General features: G+C 36.7%; 1 protein-coding gene across 1 annotated transcript in view; it reads right to left on the bottom strand.

Moving 5' to 3' along the window:
• Positions 1–13,655, bottom strand: part of KIF5B (kinesin family member 5B) — a 45,791-nt gene that overhangs the window by 14,126 nt on the left and 18,010 nt on the right. Inside the window, exons 9-15 of the mRNA XM_079913787.1 lie at positions 12,365–12,469; positions 11,909–12,054; positions 10,505–10,653; positions 9,694–9,887; positions 8,755–8,823; positions 6,574–6,780; positions 4,538–4,681 (exon numbers count right to left, since the gene is read on the bottom strand). Of these exons, the coding sequence (XP_079769913.1) occupies positions 4,538–4,681; positions 6,574–6,780; positions 8,755–8,823; positions 9,694–9,887; positions 10,505–10,653; positions 11,909–12,054; positions 12,365–12,469 (1,014 nt within the window). The remainder of the gene's footprint in view (positions 1–4,537; positions 4,682–6,573; positions 6,781–8,754; positions 8,824–9,693; positions 9,888–10,504; positions 10,654–11,908; positions 12,055–12,364; positions 12,470–13,655) is intronic.

Below are 13,655 nucleotides of genomic sequence, written 5' to 3'. Positions count from 1 at the left end.
AAAATCTGGAGCAAGACAAGACACTCTCACCAATTCTATTCAACACAGTATTGGAAGTTCTAGCCAGAGCAATCAGACAAGAAAAAGAAGTAAAAGGTATCCAGACTGGAAGGGAAGAGGTAAAACTGTCATTATATGTAGATGACATGATATACACTATATACAGAAAACCCTCAAGACTCCACACAAAAACTACTAGAATTGATAAATGGAATTCAGCAAGGTAGTTGGATACAAGATAAACATATAGAAATTGGTTGCATTTCTTTAGACTAACAATAAAACACCAGAAAGGGAATGTAAAAAAACCAGTATCTTTTAAAATTGCACCAAAAAATTAAAATACTTAGGAATAAACCTGACCAAGCAGGTAAAAGACTTAACTGCCAAAGCAATCCTGAGGAAAAAGAAAAAGGCAGGAGGCATAACCTTCCCAGACTTCAGACAATACAAAGTACAGTAATCAAAACAGCATGATACTGGCACAGAAACAGACATATGGAGCAATGGAAAAGAACAGAGAGCCCAGAAATAAACCCACACAACTATGGTCAATCACACAGCTTTGACACATGAGGCAAGAATATACAATGGGAAAAAGACAGTCTCTTCAGCAAGTGGTGCTGGGAAAGTTAGACAGCCACATGTAAATCAGTGAAGTTAGAATACTCCCTCACATCACACACAAAAATAAACTCAAAATGGCTTAAAGACTTAAACATAAGACATGACACTATAAACCTCCTAGAAGAGAACATAGGCAAAACATTCTCTGACATAAATCGTACCAATGTTTTCTTAGGTCAATCTCCCAAGGCAATAGAAATAAAAGCAAAAATAAACAAATGAGACCTAATCAAACTTAAAAGCTTTTGCACAGCAAAGGAAACCATAAACAAAATGAAAAGACAACCTACGGACTGGGAGAAAATATTTCCAAGTGATGTGACTGACAAGGGCTTAATTTCCCAGATATACAAAACAGCTCACACAACTCAATATCAAAAAAACAAACAACCCAATCAAAAAATGGGCAGAAGACCTAAACAGACATTTCTCCAAAGAAGACATACAGATGGCCAAAAAACACATGAAAAGATGCTCAACATCATGAATTATCAGAGAAATGCAAATCCAAACTACAATGAGGTACCACCTCGCACCGGTCAGAATGGCCATCATTAAAGTCTACAAATAACAGATGCTGGAGAGGGTGTGGAGAAAAGGAACCCTCCTACACTGCTGGTGGGAATGGAAATGGCTGCAGCCACTATGGAAAACAGTATGGCAGTTTCTCAAAAAATTAAAAACAGAGTTGCCATATGATCCAGCAATCCCACTCTTAGGCATCCCCTTGTGGTTGCCAAGGCGCAGGAGGGGAGAGGAGTGGGAGTTTGGGATTAGCAGATGCAAACCATTATATGTAGAACGGAAAAACAAGATCCTACTGTAGCACAGGGATGTATATTCAATATCCTGTCATAAACCATAATGGAAAAGAATATGAAAAAGAATGTGTGTGTGTGTGTGTATATAAGTGAATCACTTTGGTGTACAGCAGAAATTAACACAGCATTGTAAATCAACTATACTTCAATTAAAAAAAAGAGAGGAAAAAAATAAGGAGCTTGAGAAGGAAGAAATAAACCTGTCTTTGTCTGCAGATGACACGGTTGTTTAAATGTAACATAGTATGTGTAAGATCCAGATGACAAAAGAAATCAAAGAAGGACTACATAAATGGGAGACGGTCCATATTCATGGATAGAAGACTCAATAATGAGATGTCAGTCTTTCCCAACTTGACCTATAGATATAATATAATCTTAATCAAAGCCCCTCCAAGTTATTTTGTAGATATTGACAAAGTGATTCTAAAGTTTAAATGGTAAGACCCTGAATAGCCAACATAATATTAAAGAACAACAGAGCTGGAGGACTGATGCCACCCAACTTCAAGACTTACTATAAAGCTAGTAATCAAGATGATGTGGTATTGAAAAAAGAACAGAAAAATAGGTCATTAGAAATGAATGGAAAGCCTAGGAATAGACATACACAAATACAGTCAATTAATCTCTGACAAAGGGAATTCAATTCAATAAACTGTGCTGGAAAAACTAGTCATCCACATGTAAATACAGAAAAATTTAATTTCAGAAAAATTAACTCCAAATGGATCATAAACCTACATGTAAATACAAAACTAAAAAACTTCTGGAAGATAACACAGGAGAAAATCTAGGTGACCATGGGCTTGGAGATGAGTTTTTAGACATAACACCAAAACCACAATCCATGAAAGAAAAAAATTGGTAAGTTGGACTTTGTTAAAATTAAAAACTTCTGCTCTACAAAAGACACTTAAAAAAATGAAAAGATAAGCCAGACTGGAAGAAATATTTGCAAAACACATACCTGATGAAGGACTATTATCCAAAACATACAAGGAGAACTCTTAAAACTGAAGGTAAGAAAACCAACAACCAAATGCAAATTAAAACAACAATGAGGACTTCCCTGGTGGTGCAGTGGTTAAGAATCCGCCTGCCAGTGCAGGGGACACAGGTTCGAGCCCTGGTCGGGGAAGATCCCACATGCCGTGGAGGAACTAAGCCCATGCACCACAACTACTGAGCCTACACTCTAGAGCCTGCGAGCCACAACTACTGAGCCTGAGTGCCACAACTACTGAAGCCCACGCGCCTAGAGCCCGTGCTCTGCAGCAAGAGAAGCCACCCAATGAGAAGCCCGGGAACCGCAACCAAGAGTAGCCCCCGCTCGCCGCAACTAGTGAAAAGCCCACGTGCAGCAACAAAGACACAAGGCAGCCAAAAATAAAAAATAAATTAAAACAAAAAACCCGCACAACGAGATAATATCACATATCTGTTCGAATGGCTCAAACTAAAAAAACTGATGACCTCAAATACTGGTAAGGATGTGAATTAACAGAACTTTTATTCACTGCTGGATGGAACAAAAAATGCTATATAAGCCAGTTTGGAAGAGAGTTTGGGAGTTTCTTACAAAGCTAACATAGTCTTAACATATGATCTAGTGAACCATAATGCAAAAAACACAAAACAAGTAGAGCTCAAGCAGCACTTACTGATGTTTATTAACAGGACAAGAACTACATGCAAAACACAAAAATATCGAGGATCCTGTTGTTTTTTTTTTTCTTTAAAGAACCTATTTGCAAGGCTGACTTGTTTTCAAAATACTGTAATGGTTTAGTGAAAGAAGCAGTTTAGGTGTCAGGGTATCTGTACTATTATCACTCTGCCACTAGACATAAGCCAGTCTTACTCTTTATTTTCTCTATCTTTACCACTTTTTCACTTAAATTAAGATTATTTGAACATGAAATGGAAGGATTTTTCTAAAAACAAGTCACAAATCTACAAAGCAAATTTTAAACAACACCTTTCTAGTGTTCAGTAATATGAAGGAAATCTACTTTTTCATCCCAGAAGATTCCCACAGAGCTCGATCAATCTCACATTGCTTCACCATAAACAGGACAGGACAGGATGTTCAGACTGATGGGGAAGAAAGAGCAAGCCATGTCATCCAGCATTTAATAACAACACTTTGCTCTGTTTCGATGAGGTGAGCCAGCATTAAAAAATGACATGATTACGAGAACGAAGGCCTGCCTCCATCAACAAACAGTAGCTCTGAATAACATCTAACAGAAGGAACGTGTGCTCCACAGCGAAAACTTTTATTTCATTTCCAACTCTTGTTAAACGGCTGCTTAGTTGGTTCTCACTATAAACCCAAGTTTAAGTTTGGGTTTGTTACTATAACTAGACTTTACTTTGTTACTATAACTAGACTTTAATCAAAAAAGGAAGTCTAAACAAATACCTACTACAACATACAAATCTTTCACGTTATGTGTATGTTTTTGCAGTTAAGAGTCTTTGGTTTTTTGGTCTAAGTTTTAAAATCTACCAGGTCACAAATTTTTTTTTTACCACAAGCTAGTGCTAATATAACCAGTATTAGCACCCTGAAAAAGATTATTAGAAAAGAAAAAATAAGTGTGGCAAAATTTTGATTACTGATTAACTCTAAGGTTCATATTATTCTCTTTACTGTTATATGTTTGAAATGTTTCAAAATAAAGAGAGAGAGAGCATTAATTAGCAGTGCTCACCTTTCATCTTTTTAAACATTTAAAGCAATCAAATTCATTCACAGTTTACTCCTTGAGCTAATTTTCACTGTTGTTTCAATTACATACTTCCTGTGTGGTAATCTATTAACATAACTTCTAAGCACAAAACCTTTACAAAGAGGAAAAAAACAAACATGGGGTCCAAATAAATGCTACTTACCGAGCATGTCTCCCCAAGCACCCCTTATTCTCCCCCTTGTTCCTCGGCTATTTAAAATTAAGTTAATACCATCTACTACAAATGGCTGTTGTGAGGAGGAGATAATGGGTATGAAAAGAACTCTGTGAAAAATGAAAGTATGAATTGTGTAAAGATTATCATGCTTAATATTTGGTAATTACAGTTACCTTTACGTCGTTGTTTCCTACAGCAATCCCTATTTCTGCCAGGTCTTTCAGTAAAGATGCCATCATCTCCGCTGCTCGCTTTTTCTGGTGGTTGGTCATTTCCTTAAGTTTCTGAAGCTCAGCATCTATACTTGCTAAACTTGCCTAACAGAACCAAAACAAAAGGTACTGTTAAATCTATTAAATGAAAGATCAATTTAAATATTGACAGGTATTTCAAGTTTTCACCTAGTACTCACAAAACCATTACTTTCTGCTTTCATTTTCTTGAATTCTCTACTGAGTTTTGCGAAAGCTCCCAGCTCAAACTTAAAAAATATTTTAGGCCTAAGAGACCATGTAAAGTAGCTATATTGTAATTGCATTAAGGGCAAACAGTTTGTATTATTTCACTCATTTTTGAGATTGGGTAATGTTTTCTACTTAGAAATGGAAAACTTCCAAATTAACTATATTTGCTTTTCATTTATGACCATAGTATGGTATGTTTGTGGAAACTGAGTCTGAGAAAATAAGTGTTAGAATGCAACTCACAGTCTTCTAGATGGCTGGTATGTTTTCTTCATCTGCTTTTTATATACTACTTAGCTTCTGAAAAGAATCCACCTGATAATTACTACTACTATGTACTATGATACAAGCAATTATCCAGGAGAGAGTGATAAAGTAGCATTACTACCTGAGTTACATTACTATAACTATAAATTTAAAACACTACCTGGCTTACCAGCAACAAAGTCACCACAATTTTGAAAACCCAACCGAATCTGGTTGCTGTAAAACTATTCATTATATCACAGATCAGATACTGCATTTTAAATGTAGGTTATTGACTTTTAGTCAATATCTTTTAGTATCATTTCAGCTGCTCATTTCCTTAAGTATCTGAATAGCGGTATATTGTGTGTTCACTCAGTTTGACCTACAGTGTAATACCAGGTCTAAATTACCAGACATTTTCTCTGGCAGCTGAACAGCAATATTGTAAGCATATAAAAAGAAGCAGAACACTCTAGGGGTTTCTAACTCCTTACCAATACAGTGCTGATATATAAACTGGGACACAAACAGAACTGTCTTAAAGACTGAAATCAGTGACCAAGGACCCACTTACAGTTTACAGAGTTGTAAGAGACTCCTACTGTTCTTCCAAACAGAAATTAGGTTTGCTAGTAATGCAACTCAGTTAAGAGTTATAAAGGTGTCTTGATCTCCATGGTATTAAACTGTAACTACAAGCTAACTGTAAGCTGGGAGGTTAAAAAGGGAAAAGGAACTTCTCCAGGGGCAGGAAGCCTTTTAAAAATGCCATTTCATAGTGTTGACTGATTTCCTTTAGACACTTGACACGGATAGGGAGATAAATAGTGAGCAGTGATCCTGGGTCCAACTCTAAATGTGATTCCTAAACAAGAAGTTAGCATTAACAACAAGAAAACTTTTAAGAAAAAGAGCTCATCCATGGTGATACTCAAAATACTGCAGCAGCAATCACAGCTATATACTATTTCTGGCATCACTGTTGGGGGGCAGCAATTCCCACCTTACAGCTATGAAAACAAAATCCTCATCCCCTGGGGAATCACAAGGAAGATCCAACTACACTGTCCTAGGAAGGCACTGGTCCGAGTGCTGGAAACGTAACAGTGAACAAAACATAAGTTACATGAAGTTACATATCCTGCTATTTTATTTTTACGTGCACATTTTAAATTCTAGTTTGAACAATTAGCTAATAACTTTACTGAGCAACTAGAAGCCAACTTTTACTTTTTTAACAGTAGAATAATATTTGGAATAGTCAATATGTTTTAAAATAGCATTTAATTACGTATTAATAGATGTTTAGAAACTAAAAAGATAACCCTCCTCCCTCCACCTTTAAGGCTTCATTATGGGAGGAAATAAAGTTGACACTTGAGTTCCTTAAGAACTGACGTTATCAATCTTGAGCTTATATAGAAATAAGTTACTTAGGTAATTTTTCAATTAAGAATACTTGTTGTATAGTATTAGGAAAGAAAACTATAGCCTACCGATTTCTGATTGAGCTCATCACTAAGTAATTCATATTCCTTAGTTTTGTCTTCAACTTCCTGAGACTTCTGATCATAGTTGACAGCAAGTTCCTCTAAGGCTTGTAAAACTTCCTTTACTTCTTCTTTAGAGGCATCATTTTCTGCCTGAAGACGATTCAGCTCAGCCTGCATATTATCTTGATCCCTTCTGGTAGATGCCAGAAGCTATACAAAGGAATAAAAATAACTGTTTTACCCAGGTTTTTAAATGTACACAGGTTTTTAAAATGTATACAAACCAAAAATAACCTATTTCCGTTATCATTTGCAAATCACAACGGGAATGAAATGTGGATGTTCTTATGCATGGTAACATTTATTCATTCAACCGATTTCCTGAATGGCTACTATGTGCAGGCTCTGTGCTAGACACTGTGGGAGATGGAAAGGAAATCAAAGATTCCTTTGAGGAATCTAGTAGAAGAAAGACAGGTACACAAATAAATGCAATACAAAATGAAATGTAAGAGCCATAAAGGAGATAGGACATGACAAACTGCTTGGTAGTATAGGAAAAGGGGGGGGGGATATTTCTGGACAGGTATTCATGGAGAAGGTGGCTATGACAGGAAGATTTCTGTCATGTACAAACTAACATAACAGAAAGAAAAAGGCATACAAGGCTCACAATAGTGGGCACAGAAAAAGAAAGAAATCAGTAATGTTTTAAAAGTTTAGATTTTCCTTGGGCAACAGAGGGTGGCACCTGAGCCATGCCTCAGGAAAACATGTTATCAGTAAATAAAATTTGAACTGGAAGAAGCCAAGAGACTAGTTAGGAGAATACTGTAGTCACCCAGGGTCGGTGGCTTTTAAGTAGGGGCATCTGGAAATGTACAGGAGTATTTCTAATGGGGCAGAATGCCAAAGGCACTTCGAAGTGGAAGCCAGGGATGCCCACTGTCCTACTATAATGTACAGGACAGAACCATATAAATGGAGAATTATGCAATGTTACTAGTGCTCCTTTGAGAAACAATGCGAGAGGTCAAACAAGAATAAAGATGATCTGACCAGGATTAATTTCACTGATGCTGGGTATCTCTCACTGAAGCTGTATAGTCTTTGCTCCCATCCCCAGAACAAACCTTAAACAAAGGACCATTTTTCAATTATCCCCCCATTCTGCCAAGTGAGAGGAAATGAGGGTCCACAGTGAAAAACTAGAGAGAAGGAACTTGAAAGAAATAAGATGAAAGTGAAGATGACAGAAATAAGATGAAAGTGAAGATGAACAAGTTAGATGAGGGTAGAAATGGTGAAGGGGTAAAAAATGATCTTATTCACTGACATTCTCATTTCCTCGATAAAAGTCATACCCTGAACTACAAATTACTAAAATCAAAGCCAATACAATTCAGAAATCAGTATTTTCTTTAATAATCCCTTTAGACATATATCTGTGTTTAACTGTTTTTTATACTCCTCCCCTCATCATTTCCATGACGAAATATGCTTCATAAAGGGAGGGGGAATCTAAGGTTACTCCAGCTCAGTGTAGTAAGTCTTTCCCAAGGATCAGTAAGAAATGATTTGGGGGGCTTCCCTGGTGGCACAGTGGTTTAGAATCCGCCTGCCAATGCAGGGGACACAGGTTCGAGCCCTGGTCCAGGAAGATCCCACATGGTGCGGAGCAGCTAAGCCTGTGCGCCACAACTACTGAGCCTGTGTGCTGCAACTACTGAAGCCTGTGTGCCTAGAGCCCGTGCTCCGCAACAAGAAGCCCAAGCACCACAACGAAGACCCAACGCAGCCAAAAATAAATAAATTAAATAAATAAATTTTTTAAAAAAGAAAGAAATGTTTTGGGGAAAATAAGACAAAACAGCACTGTATAAGGAAAGAAGACAGAGTTAAAAAGAAAAAAGTCATCCTCCCCCCGCCAGTCAGAACTCAAACTGAAAAAAAAACAAAAAACCCAACCCCCAAAAACCTTAAGAGGAAGTCAATCTTTGCTTCAGTCTGTATGATGTACTGGTCTCATAGGATACCCACAGTGAAGCACGAACATATTCAAAACTGTTTTAAATGTACTCGAGTATATTCCGAGCTCTGTAGGTGCCTCCATCTTTTATATTTAAGTGACATGGACAGACTATAAAGCTTTTCTGGAAGCAATATGACAGGTATTCAGTTTACCTCTTCCTGATCCAACATCTGGGTCTTCAGTTTCTCTACCAATTGGCTCTGTTGATTAATTTCTTCATCCTAGAATTTTTAGTAACAGGTTAACAAAGTAGCTCACAACCTGGTTCTAACTGATTCCTAACACAAATTCTGATTACTTCCCACCCCCCAATATTTCGAAGTCATTTTCTCCAAATTCAACATAGCTTATTCCAATCTCTTATCTTAGGACGGCGTTGAAACAGATGGAATTTCAATTATCAATCATAGTAACATACTTATCACACAATAAGAAAAAAAGGCTTATGTTTATGAAAGCGATTCATTAAATACTTTAAATGCTAAAAAGTAATAAACATGTTGAAAGCTTTGTATTGAAAATAAAGCCATGTAGCCACTTCAAACCTACCTACCATCTCTGTTTAAAATACAATAAAAACATCACCTAACAACAAAAACCAAAAACAAAGCCAGAAAAGTTTTCTTCTGGTCTCTTTACTGTTGTTCTTCCCACCCTCTCTACTTGGTTCAAAATTGTGCTATTTTTCACACTACTGATATAATCAAAGCATAAGATATTATTTCCACTCAATTCTGTTCCCTCTGTCTAATCTCTTGTACCACTTTTATTATTAGAGCCCTCAGATCCCTGATTCTACGAACATTTCATTAAGGCTCTCCGAGGACCCATGCCAAATTTCCTTTTGAAAGTTCTTTTAGCTTAAAGAAAAGGGAAAAAAAGATACGCCTCATATACAGTTTCTACATACAAACAGAGACTGTGATTTTATATTTTTTGTTAATACAATGATCTTGAAAAAGTTAACAGAAATCTAGGAAGATGTATATAGGTCACAAGGACCCATAATATTGAAATTAGAACATAAAAATTAGAACATAAAAAAAAATCAAAAATGTTCTAAAACAGAATTGAACATGAACAATACCTACCTTGTCATCAAGTTGTTTGTACAACTTAGCAATTTCTTCTTCACACTTCCTTCTTTCAGAATCAGTAAAGTTCCCAGTAACTCCAATTGTGGCTGCTGGTTTATCATTGGTAATAGTAATATCCTTATCCACTGCAAAAGCTTCCAAGTTGGCTTTCTCTTTGTCAAACTGTTCATCAATAGGCACTGTCTCTCCTAAAATAAGACAACAGAATGGTTAATAAAACCCACCTGTCTAAAACTAATTTCAATTTTACTCAATTTCAGCAGCTCTTACCAACTTTATCTGCTCAGTCCCCGAGATATGAAAAGTTGGAATTACCTTGTTTTTTTTTTTTTTTTGCAGTACGCGGGCCTCTCACTGTTGTGGCCTCTCCCGCTGCGGAGCACAGGCTCCGGACATGCAGGCTCAGCGGCCATGGCTCACGGGCGCAGCCGCTCCGCGGCATGTGGGATCTTCCCAGACCGGGGTACCAACCCGTGTCCCCTGCATCGGCAGGCGGACCCTCAACCACTGCACCACCAGGGAAGCCCTGGAATTACCTTTGACTCTCCCCCATCTTCGAAAGCCAGTCACCAAATCATATCATTTTAATTGATTTCACCCTAAGCTAAGCATCTTGCCATCTTGAGACTTCTTTAGCTAGCTAGTTGGCCTTTATGCCTCTATTTATTATTTCAGGTAAAATCAGAATTTAAGGTAAAAGATTTTATTCATTTTTATCTGATGATCCCTAATGCCTTTTAAATTTATAAAACAGGTCTAAATCTGGATTCAGCAAACTCAAAACAACAAATTCGTAAGTTATTACCATTACGCCATCGGTTGAGTTCATTTTCAAGCCACTGAATGGTGTTCCGCAGGGTCTTATTTTTTTCTTTTTCTCTTTCATACTTCTTTTTCCACTGTTCTGCAGTTAACTCTACATTGACACAAACTGTGTTCTTAATTGTTTTGGCCCTAAGAGAATTAGTTGGGGAAAGGGGAGGGGGGAAGAATGTGACAATTACTTTCAATTGGTATCTATATTTCTGTAATATATGCATGTGTGGCTGGTAATTTAACTTAACTATTCTTGTCCAGTTATCGTTGACTAAATCCTAAGAGCTATAATTAGTATGGTGCTTATTTACAATCCATTAAATTTGGGTCAGTCCCAACATCTGTAAATAGATTAAAAAACAACAACAACAAAACCTGATGAGTATAAAAAAACACGAGCCCATCATTTCTCCAATTCATTTATAAGGCTGAATTAAGAAAAGCAATTATCAATGATGGTCAGAGACAGAGTCATCATTATTGACTTTCCCAGGCTAGCCATCTCATATATGGTTATCTCACTACGTGAACAGGTCACATATGTCAACAGGCTTAACATAGGAGATTATGTGTCAGGTTTTGCTTTATTATCTGATTCAAATGTTTGTTTTCTTTAATGCTGAATTGAAGCTTCTCACATAAATTTGACTCAAGTTAACATTTGACTGTAATGTACTAAAACTTAAGTAGTAAAATTAGTACTTAATAGTACTAACTTTAGTACTAAAATTTAAGTACTAAAACTTAATTCAAACCCAAGCAGCCTACAAGATGGACCTTGGTTATACTATCTGCCTCTCAATTAAAAAACTGTGTCTAGCACACTAACAATACACACTGCTTTGAATATCTACCTGAAACTTTCCTAGATTTAATAAACAAAAGGCCTATCTACATTTAGACTGCATTTTCTTTTCTTTTTTTGATATCCCATTCAATTTTATTTAATTCAACAAGCATTTTCTACAGAGGGTATGTAAATGTAATACTTGGTTTTCAGGTGATTCTAGTCCAGAAGAGGAGACAAAAATATAAACCAGTAAGTTAAAATATGGGTGACAGTATCAATCACATAAAGACTTCTGTTGCACTTACAAGAAGATAAGAAGCAATTGGGATTAACATATAGACACTATACATAAAATAAAAAACCAACAAGGACCTACTTTACAGCACAGGGAACTATACTCAATATTATGTAATAACCTATAAGGGAAAAGAACCTGAAAAAGAATATATATATAAAACTGAATCACTATGCTGTATGCCTGCTGTATACCTTACATGATATTATGAATCAACTATACTTCAATAAACACATTTTTTAAAAAAGATAAGCAGCAATCGCAGCAGAGAAGGAGGCGGTATAGACCGCATTTTCTTAACAACAAACCTCTGACCAAACAGGAGTGTAGATTTTGTTTCAGATTCATTGTATGATGATGGAGAGCAGCAAATTACAATAGTGGTTCTACAGTTCCCACCTAATGAATCTTGAAGGATTCTTGTCATTTTACTATCTCGATATGGAACATATGTCTATGTACAAAAACAAACAAACAAGAAAAAAAAACAGAGGACCAATGGATTTCTATGTAATAAAATTTGTTGTAGAAATATATTTTTACAATAAACTACAAAATGATTTCAGTTGTTTTAAATGCTAGTTATTAAGATGGAAACTAGGATATACATACTAATACTATAAAATAAATCCCTAAAAGACAACTTATTCATACATACTGATTCAGTGAATCCCTCTTTCACTCACACATCCATGCACATGTAGGTATCTATCTGTAATTCTCCACTAACGAACGACAGGGAAATAGAAGACAAGTATACTCACACTACCCTCAGCCAAAGCAGAAATGACATTTCCAAGAGCAGAAAGGGACTTGTTGATGTTCTTAGCTTCATCCAGCACAGCACCTTCAGCTCCAGTTTTACTAACCTATACATAAGATTTAAAAAAACGAAACAAAATTACGAGTTTAGGTGATTTTCTTTGATTTTCTAAAAAGCTCAGAGGTCATCAGTAACTAGTAAAAAAGAAAAGGGAAAGTTTCATGATTTTATTTGCCAAGCATTTACTGTAAGTTATCATTATTTATTGAGTATGACTCTTCTGAGACCTTGGTCAAGTAACTAGCTGCATGACAAAAATGGGATTAAGAAGATACCAAATTTTATTTTTAGGTGTGCTCCTGAAATTAACCAATTTACACGTACATTTGTAGTTTACTAATTTGTTACCCCCCCCTTTTCTTGGCTGCATTGGATGCTCGCTGCTGCGCATGGGCTTTCTCTAGTTGCGGCGAGCGGGGGCTACTCTTGGTTGCGGTGCACGGGCTTCTCATTGCGGTGGCTTCTCTTGTTGTGGAGCACGGGCTCTAGGCGCACGGGCTTCAGTAGTTGTGGCTCACGGGCTCAGCAGTTGTGGCTCACGGGCTATAGAGCGCAGGCTCAGTAGTTGTACCTCACAGGCTCTAGAGAGCAGGCTCAGTAGTTGTGGCGCACGGGCTTAGCTGCTCCACAGCCTGTGGGATCTTCCCAGACCAGGGCTCGAACCCGTGTTCCCTGCATTGGCAGGCGGATTCTTAACCACTGTGCCACCAGGGAGGCCTGTTAACCCCCTTTAAAGAGAAACTTTAAAAAATTTACTGAAGCATAATGTTGATGTTGTAACTGTTAAAGAGAGAGACCAAATTTATATTATATAAGCAAATCTGCTTCTATTAGAAAAAAATAAAATATATATTAAAGATAATAGAATAATATGTTAGCAATGATGGCTGAAAAAACAGCCTCTCAGTATTCACAAAATTAGAGACGGGCTTTGAAGTATGTGTATAAGACTTTGCGTAGAAGGGAACAGGTATGTCATTCTAATCAGAAGAAACAACAGATTAGCAGAACAGCAAAAAAGTTTCACATGTAGGTCAATATTAAAACATTTGAACTTATTTTGATTTTGACATAAACTAGAATCAGACTGTATACGACTGGAATAGTTAAATAATCGTCGGAAAGAAAGAAGTACAACAAAATCCGAAAGGACTAATGGATAGTTACCAGTTTTCAGAGAGAGCTCACTGCCAATATGAATAAAATAGATACTAAAAATTAGGAAAAGGATA

The sequence above is a fragment of the Stenella coeruleoalba genome (genome assembly GCF_951394435.1).
Source record: "Stenella coeruleoalba genome assembly, chromosome: 2".
Classification (NCBI taxonomy): Eukaryota; Metazoa; Chordata; class Mammalia; order Artiodactyla; family Delphinidae; genus Stenella; species Stenella coeruleoalba.
This window is presented reverse-complemented; position numbering and strand designations above follow the sequence as displayed.